At 38.1% G+C, this 25,646-nt stretch overlaps 1 protein-coding gene across 4 annotated transcripts in view; it reads right to left on the reverse strand.

The window, feature by feature from the left end:
* The window catches only part of gpp (DOT1 like histone lysine methyltransferase grappa), a 46,701-nt gene that overhangs the window by 12,085 nt on the left and 8,970 nt on the right, over positions 1–25,646 (reverse strand). For all 4 annotated transcript variants that reach the window (XR_011416144.1, XM_002054686.4, XM_015172272.3 and 1 more), the window contains exon 3: positions 50–1,383. Coding sequence is in view for 3 of the 4 variants with exons in the window: in XM_002054686.4 (XP_002054722.2) it covers positions 50–328 (279 nt within the window). In the remaining variant the exon portion in view is untranslated. The remainder of the gene's footprint in view (positions 1–49; positions 1,384–25,646) is intronic.

Here is a 25,646-nt window from a genome sequence, read left to right on the forward strand (position 1 = left end):
TCAATGTTTGTTAACTAAATTTACATTTGTATTGATAAATGGTACTTACCAATGCAACAATACTGTCGACAGCCTTGTTGAAGCGATCGACAAGATTTGTCATAGTCTTATAGCAGGCAGTGTCAATGTGATTGAGGTTAATCTCCTCGAATGCGGATGAAATTGATGGCAGCTCATCGCAGACGAATTTAATTGTGTCGATGATATCGATGCCATTGTCATGCTTATCCTGTCCATGTCCAATCTGCAGTGGCCAGGCAAATGTGATGGTATCGGAGGAGCCAGCTGGCGAGCGCAACACCAAGTCTTTGACTTGCGGTGTTGCCATATTTTACCCTTGCCAGCTGTGCGGCAAAAGGTCAATGGGTAACGAAACACTAAAACAACGTCACGTTGTTGTTTTATGCTTCGCAAATGTTGTTGTTTTAATTGTTCTTATCGATTTAACTGTTGCAGTTGCTTGCAGTGTCAAATGTATGATGAGCATGGGCGTTCATATATCGTGTTTCATATGCATAATGATAATAATATCGATGCTGATGGCGATGCTGATGATCAAAAACGTTGGCATAGGAGCTAATGTTGAGGCGTCTCGCGTTACGTTACGTTATGTTACGTTTTGTTTGCTTAATGGTTGCGTTAAAACTACGATTACGATGATAGGTTGTTTATTTGTTTGTTTGTTGTTGTCTTAGGAACAGTGGCAGCGTTGGGTAAAGTGTGTGTACGTGTGTATTGGGCTAAACAATAAGAGAACCAACTATCGTTTACTATTTGCTTCTGTGTGCGTCACGTTATGTTACGTTACGTTACGTTACGTTATGTTACGTTACGATCGTTACGTTATGATTGCTACTGTTTCTGTTTCTGCTTCTGCTGCTGCTGCTGCTGCTGCTGCTGCCGCTCTTCCCACCCACAAATATGTCTCGATCTCCGTCGTCTCTGCCTCCTCTTCGTCGTCTTCCTCCAGCAGCAGTGGCAGCCAATGGAACAGCAACAAAATACAAAAGTAACTGATGATAGTTGCGTAATTTTATATTTTGCTGTATGTTAAGAAAACGATGCATTTTCCTCAATGTGCGACAACATTTTCGCCTGCCATATGCTGGTGTGTTGTTGTTGTTGTTGTTGTTGTTGTCGCTGTCGTTGTTGCTGCAGCTGTATGCGTTTCATTTCATCGTCGCGCAGTCCGGCAGCAATTGCGTTTCGATTCACTGCGTTCCACGGCACGCGCGCTTTGCCTATTAACGTAACGCATAATGCGCGCGCGCGTCGCTCAGTGTTGCAAAACGACGTATGTGACGTATGTAATTGAGATATCAGCTTTTGTGAAAACTAACTTTTGTGATTTAGTTTTTTTGTTTTGGTTTATTTGGGGAGGGTCTGCAAGAAAAAAGAGAAAGAACAGAGAAATGGTAGAACATAAATAAACAAGGCTTGTAAATGCATTAAATATAACATAAATAATGAAAGTCGAATTAATTAAAAAACAAAATAAAACCAACTCGAGATGCTGATTATGAGCGTGCCTCAAAACTTAGAAGCGGATATCAAAAAAATGCGACAATGTTGTGTTTCCAGAATACGTATCCAATATCAATAAATACGTGCGAATTAATGTGAGAGTAAAGCACTAAACTAATTAAATAACTATAATATAATTTTTGCTACTACATAACTTATCTAATCAGTTATCATGAGCGGTTTTTATAAGATATACACATTGCCTATGCATTACCAAAGTTTAAGGAACCTGAAATTGCTTTCTTACAGCATTTACAGCATTTATTTAAGGTACATAAGTTACTCGAGGATCTTTTAATTGAGGCTCAACAAATTTACAAAAAAAAAAAAAAATAGAAAAAGTTTCCTTTTCAGAAATTTCCATTTATTTCTGAGGAATAAGCCAAAAATTGTTACAAACATTTTCTAAATTTGTTTTCTGGATTGCTTAGTTTGTAAAAAGTTCTTAAACTGAAAAAAATTGGGTTTCTCCACGAATAAATCACGTATTTTATTGAGTTGCCAAAGTTTTTTAAATTTCACTCGGTTTTGAATGTGAGATTTAATTTTTGTTATTCATCGGTTGCTCATTCTTTGTATTTATTATGCTAATCTATAATGCGAGGCACGTTTCTACCTTTTTTTTTCTTCCTTCTGTTAAATGTGAATTAATTCCCCTGCTCTATCTTTATGTGAGTGGGCGTGGCCCACAGAGAGCGACAATGGGACTTCATTAGCATAGCCGAAACGTCGACAACAGCTTTTCACAGTTATTTAAATTTGTGGTGGGGGAGGGGCAGAGGGGGTGGTTGTGTGCGAAAATGCTGCGGAAAAATCAATAACAACCCTTGGCAATTTTCCGGAATGGGTTTAATTAAAGCTTTTGGGTCATTCAAGCGTTTTTAAAGCGTTGAAACATTTTGGCTAGACAAGCGCCACATTAAATCGAATGGCCTTTTGTGCAAGTATGTGTGTACGTGTGTGTGTGAGTGTGTGTGTGTGTATACAGATTGAAACACAGCCCGGTTGAGTATCTCAAACCCAGCACAAATCCTGTCTGGCAACTAATCTGTCACACATTACATGCATGTATATGTACTTGCACATAAATACAGCTATGTATCTGTATGTATACATATATGTATCTCAATGTGCGTTATTCATGCACGTGTCTGTCGCGCAGTATCTACATATATTTGTATAAGTACGTATCTCTACATATCCTGTGCGAATGTATCTGCGTCTGTTGCCATGACAATCCGACAACGGGCGACCACTGCACGGCATGTGGCAGCTGCGACAGCCCCCTGCCCCTTCCCCTTCCCCACTTCTATACACCCGTTCGACCTACACTCATCCTGTTCGGGCGGTTAACTGTCTCCCTGGCCAGCCCAGACGCCGTTGCCGTTTATCTCAGCCATATGTCTGGTGCTCGGATGTGTGTGTGTGTGTGTGTGTGTGTGCGTTTATCTGTTTGGCTAAATATCCAACGAATCCGCTTGAAGAATCATTTCACCTTCTTAATTAACTTTAATCAATAAGCAGCAAGAGGTTAAAGTTATGTTCTATTAATAGAGGATAAATTTCCCGTTTGTTTATTTATTGTCTTGGCCCCCAATTAGATTCCCGCTGCTCACAGTTAATCAACTTTCTGCAAATGCTTTGTTTACACATGAAATAAAATATCATTATCAGCCACCAATATTTTATGGAATTTAGTCATGGAATATATTTGCAAACGAAACTAACGCATTTTCAAGTACGATGTCAGTTCCTGATCTTTTCTATTTCTTAAAGTTTCTACCTTTTAATTCTTAATATTATACTTAAAATTTAATATAACCATTAAGTTATAAGCCATAAAGAGATCATCAGCTGCTTCTGTGGCATTGACATCAAGATAATTACCTTTCGTCTGGCATCTGTCGCACGCTCAAATATTAATATGTCTGTCCAGTATGTATCTGCATAGCTAATCATGTACAATGTATCTTTCCATGCAGGAGAAGGTACTTTTGTGCATCAATATTAATCAACATTTATTAACATCATCTATTTCAACATCTACCAATTTTCATTGCCAATAAGCATTGTCAATGTCTGCCGAGAAACAGTCCATCGTAAAACTAGCTACATATGTAAATATATAATATACACACAACTTGCATATATAGCACACACAATAACAGCGCAATGAACAATTGAGTTTCTCTCTATGAGCACATGCATTGTGGTAAATGGTCAAACATTGGCTCGCAAGAACAACAACAACAACAACAATATTCAAATCATAATCAAAGAGCAGACTGCAATCTCCCATCAACAACCGCATCCCCTTGCCAAACTTGCCCCAATCAATTGTCTAACGAGAGCTTTGTATATATTTTGTGGTTTGATTCAAGCTATGATATCTTTTGTAAGGCCTGTATCCCCATTAGAAGCGAATTACGCATACGCCCCGCTGAACGACGCCACTGGAATTTATATCAACCAGCTCGCAAAACATTATTATTATTGTTAGTTTTAAGAAATTCTCGCTTGAATTTCCCAATTTTAATGCTTAATGCTTATTAGTTCAATTATAAATTAATTCAAAACTGGGCTTTTACACATTCGAAATAGGGTTATTTATCGGTATACTTTGAATATCAGAAAATTGCTTCTACTATTAAATTCAGCTCTTGGGAACTGAAACACATACGGATATATATAATTATACTAATCACTTTTGTGCTAGGGGGAATCATGAATATAAGCTTCCCTTTGCCGCAGCTCATTTGGCTCAGTATTGGAAAGCATTGTTTACAAACATTGTTAATTAAACACACGTCTGCAAATAAATACAATAGGAATTCACCTAAGCAAAGACTTAAGCTATCGATGTATGCATGTCGGGTGTCTCTTATACCCTGTACTAGTAAGAAAGAGCGCTTAGAACTTGCTTTTACTTAACTATAAACTGAATCTAGAACTGAAAATCTCACAAAACATGAATGAAACAAGATTTTAGCACGTCAACTTTAACTCTGTAACACATTTTTAATTAATTCACACCTGAATTCAGGAGGTATTTGCTAGTCAAGAACACTCGATCGAGCTTTCTTAATTGTTTTGCATGCCTGTGAGGGCGTGACACACATTTCCATTCCATGCCCACTCATTCGCACACACACACAGACACACACGTTCGCGCGCTAGTTGACACAATTACAGAGCGCAGAGCCTTTGCCGCACTTTTAATCAACTTAAAAAGCTCTCACACTCCATACTTGCTCTCGTGCTCGCCGCCCACTCTCTTTTGTTGAGAGAGTACGTTTACATGCAATATGTCTGGTGGCGGACACACGCGAGCAGCGCTGCCAACGCCCACGCGAGCAACTTATTTTCTTCTTCTTGCTTTGCTGTTGCTTTTTCTTTTTGCTTTTTATTATTTTTTTTTTGCTGTCAGCTCTTGCCTGCTTTATGTTTTACGACTTTTGCCTGCCACGCAGTCTGCGCTGTGTTCTGTTTGTTGATATCGCCACTAAAACAACAATAAAAATAAATCTGAAATATAATGTGAGCGAAATCACCACAAAATGAATAAATGAATTCAAATGTGTGCGTGTGTGTGTGTGTGTTTGGTCTGTTTGCCATTTAATTTAACGTGAGGTTTGCTATTTTTATGAGCAACTTTATTATTATGATTGAGTATTCAGATTGCTCATTAAGCGCTCACAGCAGTTCTCGCTGTCGGTCAAGGTCATTGCGACAAACAATTAAAATTACTGCAATTGTCTGTTTGCCCCACAGCAGCGAAACTGTTAACAACAGTGTTAGGTTCTGTTAGCTAACATGGCAATTAAATGCCGTTACAGCAAATTGTTGTCATACACACATCCCCTGCTCTTCATCCCATGCTCACAACTTAATGTTGTTATTTGACCGTTAGCTGTCAATTTTATCATTTTCTCGAGTAGCTTTTTGTTTTTACATTCCAACTTTGCCTCGTTTATCTGCTCCTGAGAACAACATAACTACAATATTATTCATGGTCACGTGTTTGTTGTGATTGCATGTTCGAAGGTTAAATGAGTTTACGCTTTGATTTTGCTTTAATTTGTATGACTTTAATTGCTGTTATTTCTTCTCGGCTCCAATTGTTGTTCTGCTTCTAGTTTGTTGTTGTTGCTGTTGCTGCTGCTTTTCAAATGTTATACAAATTCAGACAATTCTCTTTGCTTAGTTTATTAGCGCAAGGCCTTTGTTTTTGGGGTCATGCAGTGGATAAATAAATAAATACTTGCAATATTCATGAAAAAAAAAAACAAAAGACGTTCAATTCTTGGTAATTAGCACTGTGAAAACATTTGCCAAGCTCTTGATAAATGAAGCGCACAGTTTTACAGTCTACTGCTTACAGTTGCAGAGGCACTGCGCTGTGTGTTTCATTCTCTTGCGTTCCCCTTTATGCTTTTTAAGACTTTATACAGCTGCTCGCTTCTTTGAATAATGCATTAATGTGCAACATTTTAAAATTGCAAATATTTAAAATATGCATTATTTGAATCGTTAAAACAATAATCGAAACACACCAGCTGCAACGCAATTTATTAATGTAAATTCTTATAAACACACGCACACATGAATATGTAATTGTACATACGTGTACATGTGCGTGCGTATGTATGTGTATTCCATGGAATTACGAAGCTTCCAATCGAATCGCCTTTGTTTTTGTTATGGCTATGGGTTCTGGTTATTATTATTGTTGTTGTTGTTGTTGTTGTTGTAGTTCTTGTTATTGTTGCTACAGACACTAGCAGCTATCATTGAGGTCATGCACTCAATATTGATAATCGATGAAACACACACACAATTGCACATACATACATGCATATGCATATAGTATGTATGTGTACACAGACATAACGCAATTTGAGAGGAAAGAACAAATTAGAACACTTTGATTTATTTTCATTGACTGATAAGACTTATAATATATTTAAAGAATTTCAAGAATTCTGATATTTTATATATGTGTGTGTGTGTATGTATGTGTGCTGGTGTAATTTCACCCATTAAAGCAAACGAAAACCGTTTGTTTTCAGCTATAACAATATGTGTGTATGTATGTGTGCACATGTGTGTGTTATACTTATTCTGTTGTAATACGTCATAAAATTCCTTCTGCTATATGTATATGTATGTGCATATCTAATGTATATACTGTTATACAGCCACGATATCGCGGGCGCCACCTGTTGGAATTTAAGGCCATCAAATGTTTGCAGTTGACTTATCCATAATCAGAAAGAAGTCCGATAAGATAAAGTGTTTGACCTAGTTGCTGGTGTACATATATATATATATATATATATATAAATACATTGACAAGTGCACAAAAATATAGGAACACAACTCGATGTCAAAAAAAAAAAAAGTGTACAAACAAGAAAAACAAATAAGAGAAGAACAAAATAACATGTGACAGCGAACCGCAATTGCAGGTTGTATTTGTGTGTGTGTGTTTTTTTTTTTCTTATTGAAATTTCGAACAGCTTGCCGCAAGTCAAGCACCTGCTCTGCTGATCGCGAGAGAGCAAGGGGCGAAGGGAGAGCATGTGAGAGCGTAAAGTGCAGTGGCAATGTCTTGTTTGGTACGCGCCAAGGGGAATAAGCACTTCTTTATACCCTGCACACACGACGCGAGGGTCGCATAATTTATGCAAATCATTTTAAGTGAACCAAAATTTAGTTTTCTCTGAATGTTCAAGCAAAAAATAAGTATTTGTTTACAAACGCAAGTTAAAGAAGCGAAGAGGAGAAGATCTTATTTAATCGACTCGATTTTTGAAGCAGTAGATAAATATGTTAAAGCGTGCCTGTATGTTGCCTTATAGCCTAATTCCACTATTAACATTTCACACATTTTTTGCGAATGCGAAGTTTGTTGCATGTACTTTCATTCATATGACACTTACTAATGGCATCGCAGAATGTGATGTTTGTAAATGTAACAAATGTTGACCATAGCGGTTGGCCTACTAAATATGATGTTGCTGTAGCAAATGTAGCAAATGTTAAATGCGAAAATTGACAATCAAAATTAGTATCTATATGAAAACGGAATGAAGAATTGAATATTGAATTAAACATGATTTGTTGCAGCCCTTTTATCGTTTAGCTAAACAGCTTGTAAATCTGTTTACAGGGCATCTGCCAGTCGAACACATAGTTATGTTTTGATTTAACTGCTGCACTCCGAGCCTGGCTGGCAGGGCCTTCAATCGCAATGTGGCCGCACTTATAATTTCCTGTCGTCCTGCCCAAAGTTGAAGGATTCCAGTTGTTGTCTCGTTGTCTTCGCTTTGCGGTTACAGCCAAAAACAGCTGCCGCTTGTCGTTGCACGTTGCAAGAACTGCCAAAAAGCAGCGGGAACTCATCAACCACAGAAAGGACTGCGGGCAACTGGCAACTGGCAACAGGTAGGATAACGGGGCACGTGGCCAACGTGGACAGACAGCCAAAGGCCCCTCGACATCAAAATTGAATGCCAGCATGTGCAATAAATGGCAGAGCATTGTAATTACGTATGTACAAATATGTACTTATGTACATACTATAAATTATGTGTTTAGTTTTATTGACTTTTATATTAAATTTAATTTGAGCGCGTATTGAAAACGTTTAACTTTTCGTGCTCTTGTATTCCTTGTGTGAGTTGAGGCGATTAAATTACATTAAACTTTAATGTTGTAAAGTTAATTTAAGCCAATTACAGGCATTACAACATATATTTAAAGACCTGTCATAATCAAACCCACACAATCAATACATTTACAAAATATGCTGGCAAACGATCATCGATCATCGATCGATAAACGAGGAATTGCACTTTTGAATAACGGGAACGTTATAGCTAGAAAATAAAGGATACTTTGTCTGGATATACTCTTCAAATTTGCGGAGTCTAACTCTTAAAAACCAATAGATTTGCATTAAAAGTAGAATTTCGATAACGATTGCTTGGAAACGGGTAAAGTTATCGATTATCGAAAACACAGACGGACTTGGCTAGGTCGAATCGGTTATCGAAGCTTTATAGGGTCGCAGATGCTTCCTTCTGCCTTCTACACCCTTTCCCAGCCATTTTCCATGGGTTCAAGGTTCAAAGTTAATTATAGCTAAGTTGCCATTTAACGCATTTAAGTACAGTAATGCAAATTAAAGTGCTTCGGCCAAGTTTCATGCACAAAAAACTGCAAAACTTTGACATGCTTAAAAGAACTTAAAGAATGTGGCTAGAGAAAATGTGCTCGATAAAGAAATAAAACAAATAACATTAAACAATGGGGAAAAAGTTGTGGATCAACTTTGCACTTTGCGTTCAAATATGATTTAAAGCAACGAAACGAAATGCGATATTAAAGCGCAGGAGTTGGAGAAGGACAACGGTAAAAGGCAACATGAAATGAAATGGAATGGGCTGAATGGAACAGCCCTCACTCAATGTGGCAACGCTTCACTCAAGGCAAGTCGCTTGATGCTCGTTTTAAGCAGCTTTTTATTTACTTGGCGGTGGGGGTTGGGATTCCATAACAACCCCAAGCCCAACCTTAATCCCAACCCCGCCCACACGTCAAGCGAACGTGGGAAAAATGTGGAATGCGAACAAAGACGAGCGCGACGACAAAGTCAAAGAGGAATGGCGAAATGTTGAGGCTGCAGCTGATGATGATGCTGATGATGATGATGATGATGATGAGAAATAACTAAACTAAAGCCAGGGGGCTTCTTCTAACGGATGCCAAGCTGGGGCGAAACTTATAAAATATGTATACACAGTAATGTGGCTGGTGGGTGGTGGGCGGGCGCAGGTTTGAAATATGCAAAAAGTTGTTGAAAACTTGCACAAGCAAAAGGCATAAAAAGTTGGCGACGTCCGCTGCCCGTGTCTGTGTGTGTGTGTGTGTGTGTGTGTGTGTGTGTGTGTGTGGGCGGGTGCGTGTGTGTTTGTGTGAAGAGGCTGCCTGGGTTTGGGCCAAGTCTGACAGACTATATTTATATGTAAGTGCACACATACATATAAGCATAGCATATACACACACACACGAACACACACACGCACACGCACACACACACACACACAAGTACCAAGGGTCGTTGGAAACAAATTATGCGGGGCATATACATACATAGAAAAGGATACACAGAATGCCTGTGGAGGACACGTGTTATCCTTTGGAACGCGCCTTATACGTTTTCTATTTCTCGCGTTAGCTGACGCCATAAATATTCTTAAGATTGATTTGTCCTGTAATACATTTTTGATGCTACAGGTACACATCGAGTTAATCATGCTTATTATTGGCTTCAAAAATATAATAGATATTTTAATAAAAATGAATAATAGCCCTATTACAAGCAACATTTCTTACATTTGTTTTGCGAATGTGAAATATGTTGCGTGTACGCTTTTCCATAAGAAACCACATTTTACACATTTGCAACAAATGTTGATATTTCATTTGTTAATTTCATATGTTACCGACAACTGACACTTGCTAATGGAATCGCAGAATGTGTGTGTTTGTAAATGTAACAAATGATCAGCATAGTGGAATCAAACTATATGAAACGTTATTAGGTATTTTAGAATATATCGAACTTTGATCGATTTGTAATGCATTTATGATAAACTTTTATTTTATTTTATATAATATATGTTTATTATGGTATTTTTTGAGTATTTTTTTTTGAGTATTTTAGGCATGTAATCGAGTAATCGAGTAAAATGTGATCATATACATTGCCAAGGTGCTGACTGAGTTTCTGTATAGGTTTCTATAAGAATCTTTGCTCACATGTTTGCCTAGCTTCAGGTTTGACAGTTACTTTGGGCACGTTGCCAAAAAATGTGCGGGCCAATATCGTTTATGGCATTTGGCCGAAAGGAGCCTCCTGCTGGGCAACACACACACACGCACATAAAATGGCCAACAAAAACTTTTCTCATATTGGCTTTTACGTCGAGGGGGCAGCAAGGGAAATTTGACTTGTCACTTGCAGTGGCAGCCACAACAGCAACAGCAACAATAAAGTGGAAGAACTTGGGGCTTTATATCTACTTTAAGTTTAAGGCAGCTCTGACAGCTTTCGTAGGATGAATGTTGCCAGGGATTTTGTTGTTAAAACGGAGCAAAAAGTTAATCAATATTGTTGGGAGACAGGCAACCTAAACCAAAGCAATAATCTCCAAATGGGAACATTGCAAAAGGGATTACCGACAAGAAAAATTGCACAAAATTGTTTATGCTGTGTAGAAATTTCATATGTTATATATGTTGAAATATGAATCATGTGGAGTTCCATTTGGAATTCAATTGAATTTTTCAGACATTTTACATATCTGCATATTGTTAAGATCTTAAGAACGTATTGAAAATACTAAATATGCCAGAAAAAAAACTTTGGTATATAAGGTAGTCCGATAAGATATGTCCTATATATAAGGACCATTAGTAAAACTAATAATTGCCGAGTTTGACAGGACGATCTGGACAGTTGCAACATATCTACTACCTGTTACAGTAAGTCGTATCTATTTTGCAAAGCAACGAATGATGCTGAACAAGAATATATATACTTAATCGAATCGAAGATGTCTTCTATGCGTAACAATAATAATATTCTCTACAAGGCTCTGGTCTAAAAAACACAGTTTTAATAAATGGAGCAGGAAAATGCTGTATTTCCATTTGAAAAATTCGTATTGCTTTATCTTCTTCCTTTTTCTATGGTCAACAAGCGGCAAATGAAGTTTCTAAGCTTGTTAAATTTGAAAGCATGCTACAAACAAAATATACATTTTTACGAATTCAAATAAAAGCTATTTTCCCATGAAAATTCGCCAAAATATCACTTGAGGGGCCCAAAGCAAAGGTCTGAAGTTAGGGAAAAACCATTATGAATTGAAATACATTAAAGTCATCCGAAACACTTACACAGACACACGCACACAAATGCAGCACGCGTACAGCATATTCTCATTAAAGTAAAGCACGCGCTTAAGCAGCACCGATGGCTATTGCCATCTCGTTCGCTCTTATGCACGCTGCTGCCCACCCAACGAAATTGGGCCCGCATGGCAACGCCACGGACGTCGCTGTCGACAAACGAGGGTTGCAGCAGCAAAAACAACAAGAAAGTAATAAACACGACAGAAAAAGAATGAAACAAAAGAAAAAACAAATAACAAACAGAAGAGTGCGGAGAAGAGTGGATAGACGCAAACGTTGAAAAAGAATACAAAGCGGTCGGGTTGGGTTGGGTTGGGCCCTTGTGGATGGGTGGGTGGCTGTTTATTTTTGTATGCAGGGTTGCTGCTCTTGTTGTGGGGGTTGCCAGCCACTTTTGCATTAATTGCTTTATCGATTTTTGCCGCATTTTCAACCTCCTTCGGCATGCTGTGGCGGCTTGTTGTTGTATTTAGCACAAGGACGTGGAAAAAAATGTGAAAAGCAACAGCGAGCAGTCAAATGGAAAAAATCTTCTGTTTGTTATTGTGAATGAAATGTGGCAACAACAACAACAGCAACAACAACAACTATCAAGCAGCTGGCAAGGGGCAGGAAGAGCCACAAAATGCATTCCCTCAATGACGGAATTTTTTTTTTTTTTTGAAAAGCAATGCAAACGCTTTCTGCGCCACCTGCTTGCATTTTATGAAGGCTCAAAACAAAACAAAGCCCAAAATGTAGGACACCACCTACCGTCCCCGCCCCCGCCTCCTCACCAGCCGCCCACCACTCACTTTGCCCGCCTTCAAGCCATCTGCAACGTCAGCAAAAGAGCGACAGAGTTGCCAAATGCATGCATGCAAAATGAGCGCAGCTCGATTGTGTTGGCAATAGAGGAGTGGGCGGGGGGAGTGCAGCGGCAACAAACGCCTGCCAGGCGGCGCCCCAGTGAATGCAAGAGAAGAAAAAAACGTTGCAGTAAAATTGTGCACAGTCCTAAAAAATGAGGTCAACTATTTTTGCTGTGTGTGTGTGTGTGTGTGCGAGAGAGAGAGCGAGAGCAAGAGAGAGATAGAACAAGCGAGGGCGCCAGCTGGAAGAAGCAAGAGTACTGTTAACCGGGGCTGCATTTGTTTCAATAGCGTGCTTAGTTAGTAGGTTATGTTTATGTAAATTTGCATAATTGCATGTACAGAGCGTACATAAAGCATATTTACTTTCTAGCACATAATATATAAAAAATGGAAACACTCGGGTTGCCGCTCTTTAAATCGTTTGGCGCGTTAAAGCCTTGCCTGTGAAGTTTGGCAACAGCGCCGCAAGCTAGTGCAATGAATGAAACGTTTAGCAGCAGCACGGAAAATAGGTCAGTAATTAAAACGCAACGCCCGCGGCTTTCAGTCCATTTAAATAGGCAAAACAAAAAATGAAATGTACGCAGTTAGAGTATATTTAAGGTGTCACAATGCGAAAAGGTCAATTCCATGTCAAATAATTGAAAGTAGAGCTTGCAAAAGTTGAACATTCTCGCAAAAACTAAAGAGTTGCTAATCAATATATTTAATTGCCTATTTCTGAGATAGATTGTAAACTTAACTCTGTTTCGACTGATAATTCTTATAGAATGTTTATGGTACTGTAGATATTGATTAGATTGGACATAGAGAGCAGATGAAAGTGTTAAATGCTGAGTTTTGTTAAGATATCTTCAAAACTAAATAAGTTCTTCGTACAAGCAATTGATTTTCTACCGTTCATTCTTATATGCTATATTGTGGTCCGATCTAAGACCGACTCAACTGTTGATACTGAACGAGAGTATATACACTCAATAGGCTCAGACGAGACGTCTCATGTTAACTGAAATACCCTGTACAAATGTAAAATAAAATATTAAAATTGGCTCTGAATCAAACTTTTTAGTATGAAAAATAATCGCAGAATTGAAATTAAGCGTACAAAATATATTGAAATTACAATCTTTTTAGATATTAGATTATGTTCTTATTTAATATCTTTTCTTTAATTATGGTTACTTTTTCTAATCTATAATTGCAGTTTACACGATTATTTATTATTCTCTTTTTCCCATTTTTCTCTCAATGAAATGCTATCTCTGTAATTTTTGGGGAATTTTTTTCTCAAACACAACTCGCATTTTAAAATCCTTCGCCTCATTGTTCTCTTTTCAATATATTCAATGCCACGCCCACTATTTAGGTTGATTTCATTGTCTGCCCACGAGGCCTGGTAGCATTTATTCAGAGTTTACTGTACAATTCGCAAAGTACGTGTCCAATAGTCACGTAACGTGCCCAAACAATAAACACAATCAGCTCGACATATAAAATACATCACAAAAACAAGCTGCACAACAATGAAAAACAACAAAAACAACAACAACAACAACAACAACAATAGAGGCAAAACAATTTGGAGCTTAGCTCAAAGAGATGGCAAAAAGGAGAGTCTTAAATAAATAAAAAGTCCTGCAAATTTGAAGAGTAGGTAGCAAAAGAAATCGCTAGAAAAACAGTTCTATTCGAAAAGCAAAAGGCTAGCAACGATAACAAAAGGGAAATAGCTAGCAATGCGACGATGCCAATTTTCACCAGCTGTATTTTTTCTAAGCAAAAACATGGGAGAGCACGTAGAGCTGGGGAATTGGGGAGGTTTCTGTCATTTGCACACACACACACACACAAACACACACACACACGCACACAAACGAGCGATAAAAACAGGAAGAGAGGAATAAAACAAAATAGAAATTGAAACATCCTTCCTGCTAACGGATTTTCCTTCACCCTGACAGGGTTGCCCAAGCTACTTGCTGTTGAAATTTATATGGAAAAAAAAAGCGGAAATAAAAAAACTATGCATGATGTTGTGATGTTGTGTGGTATGGTGTATTCTAGTGTGGTGTGCGGGTGAGTTGACATGCAACAATTTTGGTGAGTACGAAAGAACCTGCCGCAAGGGTTGCCAGCCGGGCGCAAGAACACGAATAATAATAACACCCATGAAGAAAAAGCCTGCAAAGCCCCAGAGGGTTGCCACAGTTTATGTGCATACGTGTGTGTGTGTGTGTGTGTGTGTGTGTTTACTTGTTTATTTGTGTGGAAAGGGTGCGACAAGCATTTCCGGGTAAGTGGCAATGGTAGCTGGTAATAAAATTTGTCTAACGCTGTCAGTGGGCGGTGGGTGGTGTTGGCCAAGGCAAAGGGGGAGGTACGGAGAGAGCAGAAGAAAAAAATGACCGAAAAGGGCGGATAAAATATGGTTGAAATGTAAATTGAAAAAATGTGTTATTTTTGTGAAAGATGAAAAGAATTGAAGATGAAACGAAAGAAGAAAAAAAACCCTGAAATTTATGTGAAACGAGCAGCAATAAAGTACGAGACGCGACTGAAAAGTAACTTGAGAAAACCAATTAAATTCCATAAATTATGGCTAACACATACACCGAACAGTTAGGTTAGATAAAAAACGCCAACAACGAGAGCTGAACATGATGAAAGCTTTAAGCTGTGCACTAAGTTCATCAAAGTGAAATATGGCAACATTGCCATTGGCAAGGTGTCGCCTTTGACTGATCAAATCTATAAAAGTTATGGGTTAATAAAAAAAATACATATTTATTGGGTTAAACAACAATTTATTCTAAGCCAAGCACGCTTATGGAACATTTTTCTATCTGTCTTAATCTATCGTTAATAAAGATACATATGTATCTTTATCTTCATCCTTATTTTTATAACATCTTCTAAAAACTTTGTAAACTTTAATTTTTAAACATATATTTACGGTAGAGCATGGATTCGTTGCGTCAGTTTTCTAAGTAGTTATCATCGTTTTTGAAATGAAATTTGGCAACGTCGCCTAGCTTTATTCTTTTTCAGGCAGCTTGTCCATTTGATTCGCCCATCAAAATGAATAACAAATATATCGTTTACGTCGCGCCATCGTAAAAGATACCCACATACATACATGCATATATATGCTAAAAATAGATTCACACATCGCAAAGAACATAAAATTCAAGTGTTTTTTAACGGTAAACGTATACGATAGAAATAAATACAACAACTGTTTACATGCAGAAGAATTTGCGTGAAAGAGAATAAATAAAATTGAAATTATAAATTGAAACATACAAGAAAAAGTCTGTGACGACGAGTTGTTGACAGTTTCAGTTCATTGAACTGAACTTAATTAAAAATCAAGTTGAAGGTCATTTGCGTGCCGCACGCGTCTCCTGCTGCCTTTGCACAGTTGTTTTCATAGTGAATGATTAAACGAAAACAAATATGGCAGCAATAAAATACGTTGAAATATGTATATTTGAACGAATGTAACGTTTTTAGTCGAAATCGAGTTTCGAAATAAGAAATGAGAAGTAACAAAAACAATAAAATAAACTCGAAATTTCGGCAAAGGTCAGTGAACATATTTAACAAAGAATGCCAAGCCGAAAACCCCAGAGACACAACAACAAGTGAAACACAATGAAAGCCAAAGCCAAAAAGATATGACGATAATGGATCATGATCGCGCTCTCTCCCTCGCTCCCAGCTGTGTCTGATATGAAAAAAAAAAAAAAAAACAAACCTGTTTCAATTGAAGCTATTGCGTGAGTAAGCCCGTGAAATATGGCAACGGTGCACACACCATTAATTGCAGACAGTTGGCAGCGCTGACTATACAAGCGCACACACACACACACACGCACACGCACACAGGCACGCATAAACATATGTCTGTGTGCGCATAATATCCAATCAGAATTTTGAACATTTTTATATGAAGAACGTGACACAGCAACATTAGAAGAAGCGGCATATGCACAGAAACAATGTGAAAATGAAACATAAAGCAGCTGCTGCTGCGGGATGGATGAATAAAAGGCATTAGAGCGTTTTTTTTCTCTTCCTCTTGCCGCTCGACAGTGCGCCAGTATGCGTTTGACAGGTGTTCGCCAGTGCGTGTCTATTAGTGTGTGTGTGTGTGTGTCTATGAGCATAGACGACGTAACAGCTGCATAACTGCATTGAGTGAGTGTAGAGGCAGGCACGTACGCCACAACAAACAAAATCAAATTGAAAAAAAGAAGGAGGCAAACCGCCCCAACAACAGCAACAACTGTGTGCAGGTGTTCATTTTCACTAAGATAGACAGAGAGAGAGAGAGAGCGTGAGAGCCAGAGAGAGAGAGAAGAGCGCAATCAGCGTTGTCTTCTCATTTTCAATGCAATTTCTACAAGTGTCACGTTAAATAAGGAAATGACAAGAAAGACAAACAGTTAAATGTTTGCATGTGTGTGTGTGTGCATGTGCATGCATGTAACTACATATACATATGTAGTATAACTAGTTCTAGATGTAGTTATCGCTGTGTCACAGACGTTTTAAGTTATTATTCAAGTTATGCAATGCACAACAAATGGAAGGCTGTTTATACAATACAGTTATATGCATATAAATACGATCATTTGTTGGAATAATGATGCGCTTCACCTCAAGCCAAAGGTCAACAGCTCAAATGTTGCGGTAATGAAACAAATTTAAAATATTTACTTTGAACTTGCAGCTACTTTTGTTGTCTATAATATTTAGATTTGCATGAGGTCATCCTTTAAAGACCGTTAAGAGCGCTGTTTGACCCTGAAAAGCCCCTCAACCAGTTTCTAAGCCAAAGTTTTTAAGCATAAACATAACATAAATAATAAGAAATTAGCTGTTTTTTTTTTATAAATACTAATGAACAGTTAAAAGTTAATGAAAAGCAGATTGTTTTAAAAGGTTTTGGGAAACGGTGGAAAACAAGAGCTTTCCACATGTCGGAACAGAACAAAATGATTAAAGCTAGGTAGCTGATTTTTGATTATTTATTTATTACTATGGAGTATAATATATGTGAATGCACCTCAGCTGTATTCACAAGATATTTCCAAGCTGACAATAATTGATTAAATTTCGCCTTTATTTATGTTGAAAATGATTTCAAGTAAATAAACTCAATTTATTTCACTTTTATTCAAGTAAATTATTCAACTCTCAATCTTAGATATTCATCATCTTAAATCTTGCGACTCTTCAATTTCCTGTGCATTTATAGAGTATTCGTAGGTGTTTGTAGATCTTAAAGCCCACTAAAAACTTGTCGCATTGACTGAATGACAGCAGCAGGCGGCAGGCACATGATAACGGCCTTTAAGGCAACAGAGCAACAACAACATCATCGATGCACACACACACACACACGCACGCAAAGAGAGAGCAACACACACACACACACAAATGTACAACCGCCCACATTTGCCCTCAACTTTGTTCGTTTTGTCTATTTATTTGATGCGGTCCATGCACAAAACGTGTTTTCAGCCTTTTAAATGCAACTAAAAACTGTTGAGGCCGCCGCCTATATATAGAGAGAGGCACATGTGCAGGCATACATACATATGCATGTGTGCATGTGTATTTTGTGAGTTAAAATAAACTTGTAGTCATAGTCTACAATAAGACCAGTGTTGGCCAACAGAAACCTGCAACACATTTTATGCCCTTAGGCTAAATACGTCGCCGTCGCGTTTATTCTCTGCCAACGTGATGTTGCTTTTGCTTTAACGTCGCCGCATGGCCAACGACCTTTATCACACACACACACACACACACACATAGACACATACATAGTGATACATGCGCTCACGTTTTTGTTTGGCGTTCTTCTTTTTAGCTCTTTTTTCCACCTCCCTCCCCGCAGCAACTTCACTTCAACTCGTTCGACGACTGCGCGCGCGGACTCAGTCAGACGTTTTTAGCTTTTGTCTGTTGTTTCTCGTCGTTCGTCGTTTGTCGGTGTGCGTGACTCTTTCGCTCGCTTTCCACACACTCCCGCTCTGTCTAACCCACACAGACACGCACACACGCACACACATGCATACACATATTAATACATACGCAGCGGCGCGTCTGCAATTTAATAATTTCGAGTTGAAGTTGGAGTTTGAGTTTGGTTTGGGTTTTACCTCTGTCTCTGTCTCTTTACCCTCTCTTCGGCACTTTCAAATAATACAACCTGTCTGGCGGATAAACACACACACACGCACACACACGCACACACACACACACACACACACACGCACACACATATGCTCGCATCTGCTTTATTTGAGTTTGTTATTGCTTGTGCATGTTTTTCTCGGGTTTGTTTGTCTTTCGCTGGCCCGAGCATTTCAATTAAAGTGCAGCTAAAATTTTTGCTTCCTCTATTGCTGTCTCGCTTGCGCGCCTATTTAATCAAATCGCTGTCTATTTTTGCATATGCATGTATGTACATGAGTGTGAGCAGCATATGTCGTCACTGACAATTTACCGTTACAAGCCGGTGTAATTATAAACCAACAACAAACAGTTACAAAAACAAACAAACAAAAAAAAAAACAACTGTTGCCATCGCTGTTTCACTTGTTCCACTCTTTTTCGCATTTCATTTCTCAGAATCGCACGCACACAGGCGCCGCCTATGTACAATACACACACATACACAGCCACAAAAATATATAAATGTACATGTACATGTACATGTATACATACATAGGCATTCATAAATGCATTTTATTGCAGTTTTATTTGCACATTTCTTTTTCGTCTGAACTTGGTACCGCTTTGTGATTCATGCGGAGGTCCGTTAAAAACGGGTCAATCGCCGCCTCGTACGGAAAAATGAGACATAAAACGAAACAACAACAACAACAACAACAACAAAAATGTCAACAAAATGGCATTGCGCAAATTTGCCATGAACATGCAAAGTTTATTTGACACAGATTTTAATAATACACGCATGACTACATACATACATACATATATATATATATATTCTGGTATTTTTGTACGTAATTAGAGATTGGTATTTTTGTTGTTGTTACGGTTAGTATTTTTCATTGTTTTCATTTTGGCTTAGTTGTGTTTCCAGTGTTGCGAAACAAATAAAATGTTTATTTCAATAATTAATTAATTTCAATTAAACTTTAAGCAATTTTCATTTAATTTTAAAGAAATACTATCGCAAAGACGGAACGCTTAAAAGTCTTCTATTCTGGCTGATAACAATTAATTGAATTCCATGCCGATTGGCCAAGTGCTACGATTATCTTTTACGGAAGTGTCCTTAATCAACGAGATTGGCGTCAAGACCGCCAACTGATATTTATATGTAGTTGAGCTTAACTAAAGGTTATTGTACTTTTTAACAAAAACTTAATTTCATATAAAGCCATTTTTTTGTGCACCTTTTTCATTTCCGATATCCCCTGAGGAAATCCCCGAACCTTGTTGCGTATTTACTTCCGTCTCACAAGGGAATTCCTACGTATTCGTCATGTTTTGGCGAGAACTTGCCAATTGTTTAGTTATACAAAAGCTCATTGCATTGCAAATTCATTGAGGAATAACAATTGGCTATAGTTATAAACAATAATCACAATACAACAACAGTTGGCGCACTAATACTTAGACTTACTAAATTCCATTTACTTTTCTATACGATATATCTGGAGCTGCTCGATTACAGTAATTTGCGGTTAATTTTGTTTGAAATGTTAGACATAACCTCAACTTGTAGTTGGAGATAGACTACGAGAAAACATAACCTCAACTAGTAGATGTAACATTGCTTTGTTACATTTTATAAAACCTTATATATTCGAAATAGGAAGAATTAGAAAGTTAACAGCAATCGATATTGCTGTTATAATCAAACAATATATTCTTTGGTAACATTTTGCAGAGAATGTTAACATTTTCAGGCTATTTACATATAAAAATAAATAAAAAAACTTAGTAATGGCAAAAAGTTAATTGTGAAAAATTTCACTTGATTGTTGGTTGATGTTTTGTTGCTATTTCTGTAATACGAGCTTACAAATGGGAAAGTTAGCAATTAACGCTTGTGTGTGCTAATAATGGAGTCGAGTCGAGCTCGACGACTCACTCGAGTAATTTTCGAAAGGGGACTTCTTTTTAACGAAAGTCTCGTATGTTCAATAAAAAAAAAAGCGCCTAGTAATTGATATAATAATATGAGAATTATATATAATTTGAATATGAATTGTTCTAGAAGAAATGTAGCCTACTCCTTTGTGCAAATTGTGTAACGGTTCCTGCTTATGTCTAATTCATTGGGTATATTAACTGTAATTGCACGAGTATTTACCGTAATTGACCGTTTAAATTGATTGCAATAACCTTATTTCCTTGGAGGTCATGGGAACAGTTGCAAATGACAAAAGAACGGCGTATAGATTCATGTTTAAGGGTTGGGAATCGGCAAATATTTGCCTTCTGTTCTTATACTTCTACTGACTTTTTGGCTTCAGCTCTTGGATCTGACCTACAACAATCATCCATGAGCTAAGTTACCACTCCCCCTCAACCCGCTCTCTCTCTCTCGCTCTTCTCTTTATCTTGCACTCGCTTTTACAACGCATTTGGCAACGGAAATTACGCAACATATGCAAAATGGAAATGAAGCAAACGGCAAACCGTTCAGCGCCGCAGTCGACTTCGCTGCCGCCGTCGCAGTCGTCGCTGCTTACTGTTAATGTGTGCATAAATAATGCAAATGTGGGCAGCGCAGTCGATGTCGAGGCCGGCGCAAGGCAATTGAACTTTCGGTGCAACTTTCTTAAGCCAGCGCCAAACAGCTGTTGCTGAGCGAGCAAGCGAGAGAGAGCGAGAGCAAGAGAGACCGCAAAGCTTGAAGAGAGCGGCTGAACAAGAGTGCAATAACTCGCCGCGTGTTGCCCACCATTTATTATCGCATTATTTTTATCGCATAAATAAAAGTCGCAGCGCGAAAAAAGGGCTTGTCAGCAGCGCAAAACGACGACGCCCCGAAAACAGGAAAAAAAAAAACACCGAAAAATAATTGGTTGTCAATGCAAAACTGACTGCTAAAAGTTTAAGGACATTTTTGCCATGTTTACATTTTACGTGCGAGAGAGGGTAACGAATTGACGGGCACGTCTGTTGTTAAATTCATGACGTCCAAGCACGCGACGACCGTCTATTACTCTTCCTTTTGTTTGGCACGATCCTCGCGAGGATAGCCTGCTGCAATCACACCCCGAAACGCCTGAAGACACAGGCTAAGCCATATACCCCGACTTTGTAGTTACAGTTTAACGGTGTTAATAGCGTGCTGACAAAATGGGGCGTGTGCCTGCAGCCTGCAAAGTTGCTTTCTGTTATTTTTGTAATCGCGCTAAATTTATCAGCAGGTTGGGAGAAGTGACTGTTGGGTCAGAGGAACCCGAATGATAAGCCCGGGAATGAGAGAGGGGAATGAACAGAAATCCAACTTACATATCACAAGGGGGGGGTTAATAGTTGTAATAAACAGTTCCATACACGTAAATATATGTTACATATATAAATATGTATAACTTCTTCAAAAAATGTTAGGCGCAGTATGTGTAATATTTCCCAATACTTTAACTCCTATATGTATTTGTAGGGCTGGCAACTCTGTCAGCAAGAGATATCAAACAGGGCCTGTAACTCCGACAAAATGTTAAACGTCTGTTAAGTAACAGAAGAATTTCGATTATCGTATGTTAGGCCTGTTAAATCTCTCATTACATTTTCTCTTAAACCCAAAACCAATTGAAATTCAGAGTTAAAATTCTTCCATATTTGTTCTCCAATATGTCCCATAATTTCCTTTTCATTCGTTTTCAAAAGGCCCACAAAAGAAAGAAAGAAATATTCCCGCATTTTTTGTTTTTCTTCCTTCTTATGATTTATTGAAAATTTAAAAAGCTCCCAAGTGCAGTAAGAAATCTTCGTTAAAGCCCATTAGAAAACTTAAAGCTAGAATAATAAATATACAGTATGTCAATAAAGTGTTTTTACTAACAAAAAAAAACTAATTTTTTGGGTTTAGTTGAAAATAAATGTACCTAAAAGTGAGAATTTTTTTTCAATTATAATTTATTTCGATTCTATATTTCTCCTAGAACTTAATGGCAAAAAGAATTGTTAAATAACATTACCCAAACATTTTATAAAATTAAAAAACTAAAAACATTCACATTTTATGCTGTCAATAAAGTGTTTTTACAGCTACGGTAAATTGTTTTGCCGTTCTCTTTTGGGTGATCCCGTTAGATTTGGGCCCATGCGTTTTGGCTTCTCTTGTGTCTTCGACTTTTCTTGTCATTTTCTATTGCAATTTATAACGTTTTGCTTTAATTTTATGAAAAATAAAATGCCAGGAAAAAGAACAACTTTTGAAGTCGCTCAGCTGGTGTATTATAACCATCAGATGGGACGTCAAGTCTCGGAACTGGCTGATATGTTTAATTTATCAAAAGCAACGATATACAACATATTAAACAGAGCCAATAAGGAAGATAGGCTAGAGGCAAAGCCAGTATGTGGTCGACCCTGCAAAATTTCTGACAGAGATAAGCGAAAAATTCTGAGAAAAATTGAGAAAAATCCACAAATTTCGCTTAGGGATATTGCTCAGGAGTTCAAGGAAGAAAGTGGTGTTGATGTGTCACATGAAACTGTCCGAAAATTACTGAATTCCAATGACTACACATCACGAGTTGCCAGGAAAAAACCTCTACTATCGGCGGCGAATATTTTGAAGCGGCTATCGTTCGCTCAAGTCCATGTAAATAGTTCGAACGATTTTTGGAGTAACGTCATATTCTGTGACGAAAGCAAGATGATGCTATTCTACAACGATGGGCCATCCAGAGTCTGGAGAAAGCCACTAACAGCGTTGGAAAACCGCAATATTATTCCAACCGTTAAATTCGGAAAACTATCAGTGATGGTGTGGGGGTGTATTTCGAGCAAGGGTGTAGGAGATTTGACCTTCATTGAGAATACCATGGATGCTAGACAATATCTGAGCATTTTACAGACACATCTCGTCAGTAGTGCACAGAAATTTGGATTCTATGAGGACAATAAGCCAATTTTTAAATTTTACCAGGACAATGACCCGAAGCATAAAGCTCATATGGTAAGAGTTTGGCTGTTGTACAACTGTGGAAAGGTGTTAGACACTCCACCACAAAGTCCAGATATGAATCCAATAGAAAATGTGTGGTCATATTTGAAAAAAAAAGTCGCAAAGCGGAGTCCAAAATCAAAAACTGATTTAAAAGCTGCTGTACTGGAAGAATGGCAGAAGATTCCAGAAACATACATACAAAACCTTATTGTTTCAATGAAACGGCGATTGCAGGCTGTATGTGACGCTAATGGCAGCCACACAAAGTATTAAAAAAAAATATTCCTGTTTTTTTAACATTGTTATTTAGTAATAAAGTTTCGTGTAAAAACACTTTATTGACAGCATAAAATTTGAATGTTTTTAGTTTTTTAATTTTATAAAATGTTTGGGTAATGTTATTTAACAATTCTTTTTGCCATTAAGTTCTAGGAAAAATATAGAATCGAAATAAATTAGAATTGAAAAAAAATTCTCACTTTTAGGTACATTTATTTTCAACTAAACCCAAAAAATTAGTTTTTTTTCGTTAGTCAAAACACTTTATTGACATACTGTATAAATAAATACATATGTATGAGGCGGCATGTGGGCGTGTGTGGTTAAGCGATAAATGTTAAGAAGGCGGGGCTACATCATTCATTTACATATGTGTGGGCGTCGAGTTTAAAGCTCACTTCAAAGCGGTTTATTCATTTAGCTGAATCAGTCAAAAACTTTTGATTCAGAAGAAACAGCTTAAGCAAAGGAAAAGTTTTCTTATCCTCATCTATTGTGTTCATTAAAGTAGGCTAAGTGTTCGAGCTTATAGCTTATAGCTGTTCATCAATATAGGTTAACTATGTCAGTTAGTTAATGCAGTTGATTAAAAAGAACAATTACTGCATTAGCTTCGCTATATGAGTTAGTTATAATAGGATATTTAATCCTGCCAAAACTGAATTCATCTTTAAATGAAATTTGCCGAAAAATACGACCTCGCACAACATCATCATGAGATGGACGGGTGAGGGGGTTGAGGGAGCTGTTGGCTGGTGTTGCGAGCGTGGGTCAGTAAAAGCGAGACGAGTTGAAAATTGAAAGCTTAAATGCAACAAAAATTGACGCAAGGCAACTGAAACAAGAGTCTGTTGCCATGCACACACACACACACACACACACGCACACACACAACGTGCAAATTTAAATTGTACAAAATTGGTCGGCAAAAGATTAAAGCATGCCACACGCCAACACACATAAACATGCCAACTGTAAGTACATATAGATACACACGCACACACAAGCAATTTGAGTAAGTGGTGGGTGGGTGGTTGGTTGGTTGGTCTTGGGGTTAAATGCCATAAATAACAACGCAGCAGTGGCGACAGCAGCCAGCACATAAAATACATGTGCAAAAGCCAAAAGCACATAATGTGCTAACGACCGGCCGGAATACGTACATACAAACATACATACATACATATACAGAAGCGCCAGCAGCAGCAACAACAACGGCAACTGCCCACACACATACACACATGCACACACAAATAGTAAGACTTGGCATAAAACAGAAGCGCGCGCGCTTTTCTGTGAGGTCCATTTTGAGCATGAGAGAGCGAGATAGAAAGCGAGAGAGAGAGAGAGAGCGAGAGCGCGCGCGAAGCATACAGAGAGCAAAAAGCGCCGCATGCGGCGAGAGCAAAAATCGATAAAATCAAGGGCAGACAATGTGTTGGGCGGCAGGCGGGTTTTTAGTGGGAGAGAGCGAGCAAGTAAGCAAATGTGAGCAGCAGCAGCAGCAGCAGCAACAACAACAGCGTCAACTTTAGGCGCACGTGAGGCGGCGGCTGCTGCTGCTGCTGCTGCCGCTGCCGCTGCTTCTTTTTCGCTTCATTTTTTTTTTTTTTTTTTTACGAAGCGGGTGGAGACGCTGACGTCGCCAAAAGGAGCAACCCCCATAGGCAGAGCAGCATTGTGAAAGTTTTTGTATGTGTGTGAGGCAGTAAAATGAAATGGGAAATCATGAAAAATAATCAAGCAGCCGCTCCTCCTCAGGCTGTCCTAAAATGTGCTACTTGCAGAAACTTTTTGGGCGGTGCCTGGCAAAAATGTTCTAACTGGAG

Source organism: Drosophila virilis, chromosome 2, assembly GCF_030788295.1.
Source record: "Drosophila virilis strain 15010-1051.87 chromosome 2, Dvir_AGI_RSII-ME, whole genome shotgun sequence".
Lineage (NCBI taxonomy): Eukaryota > Metazoa > Arthropoda > Insecta > Diptera > Drosophilidae > Drosophila > Drosophila virilis.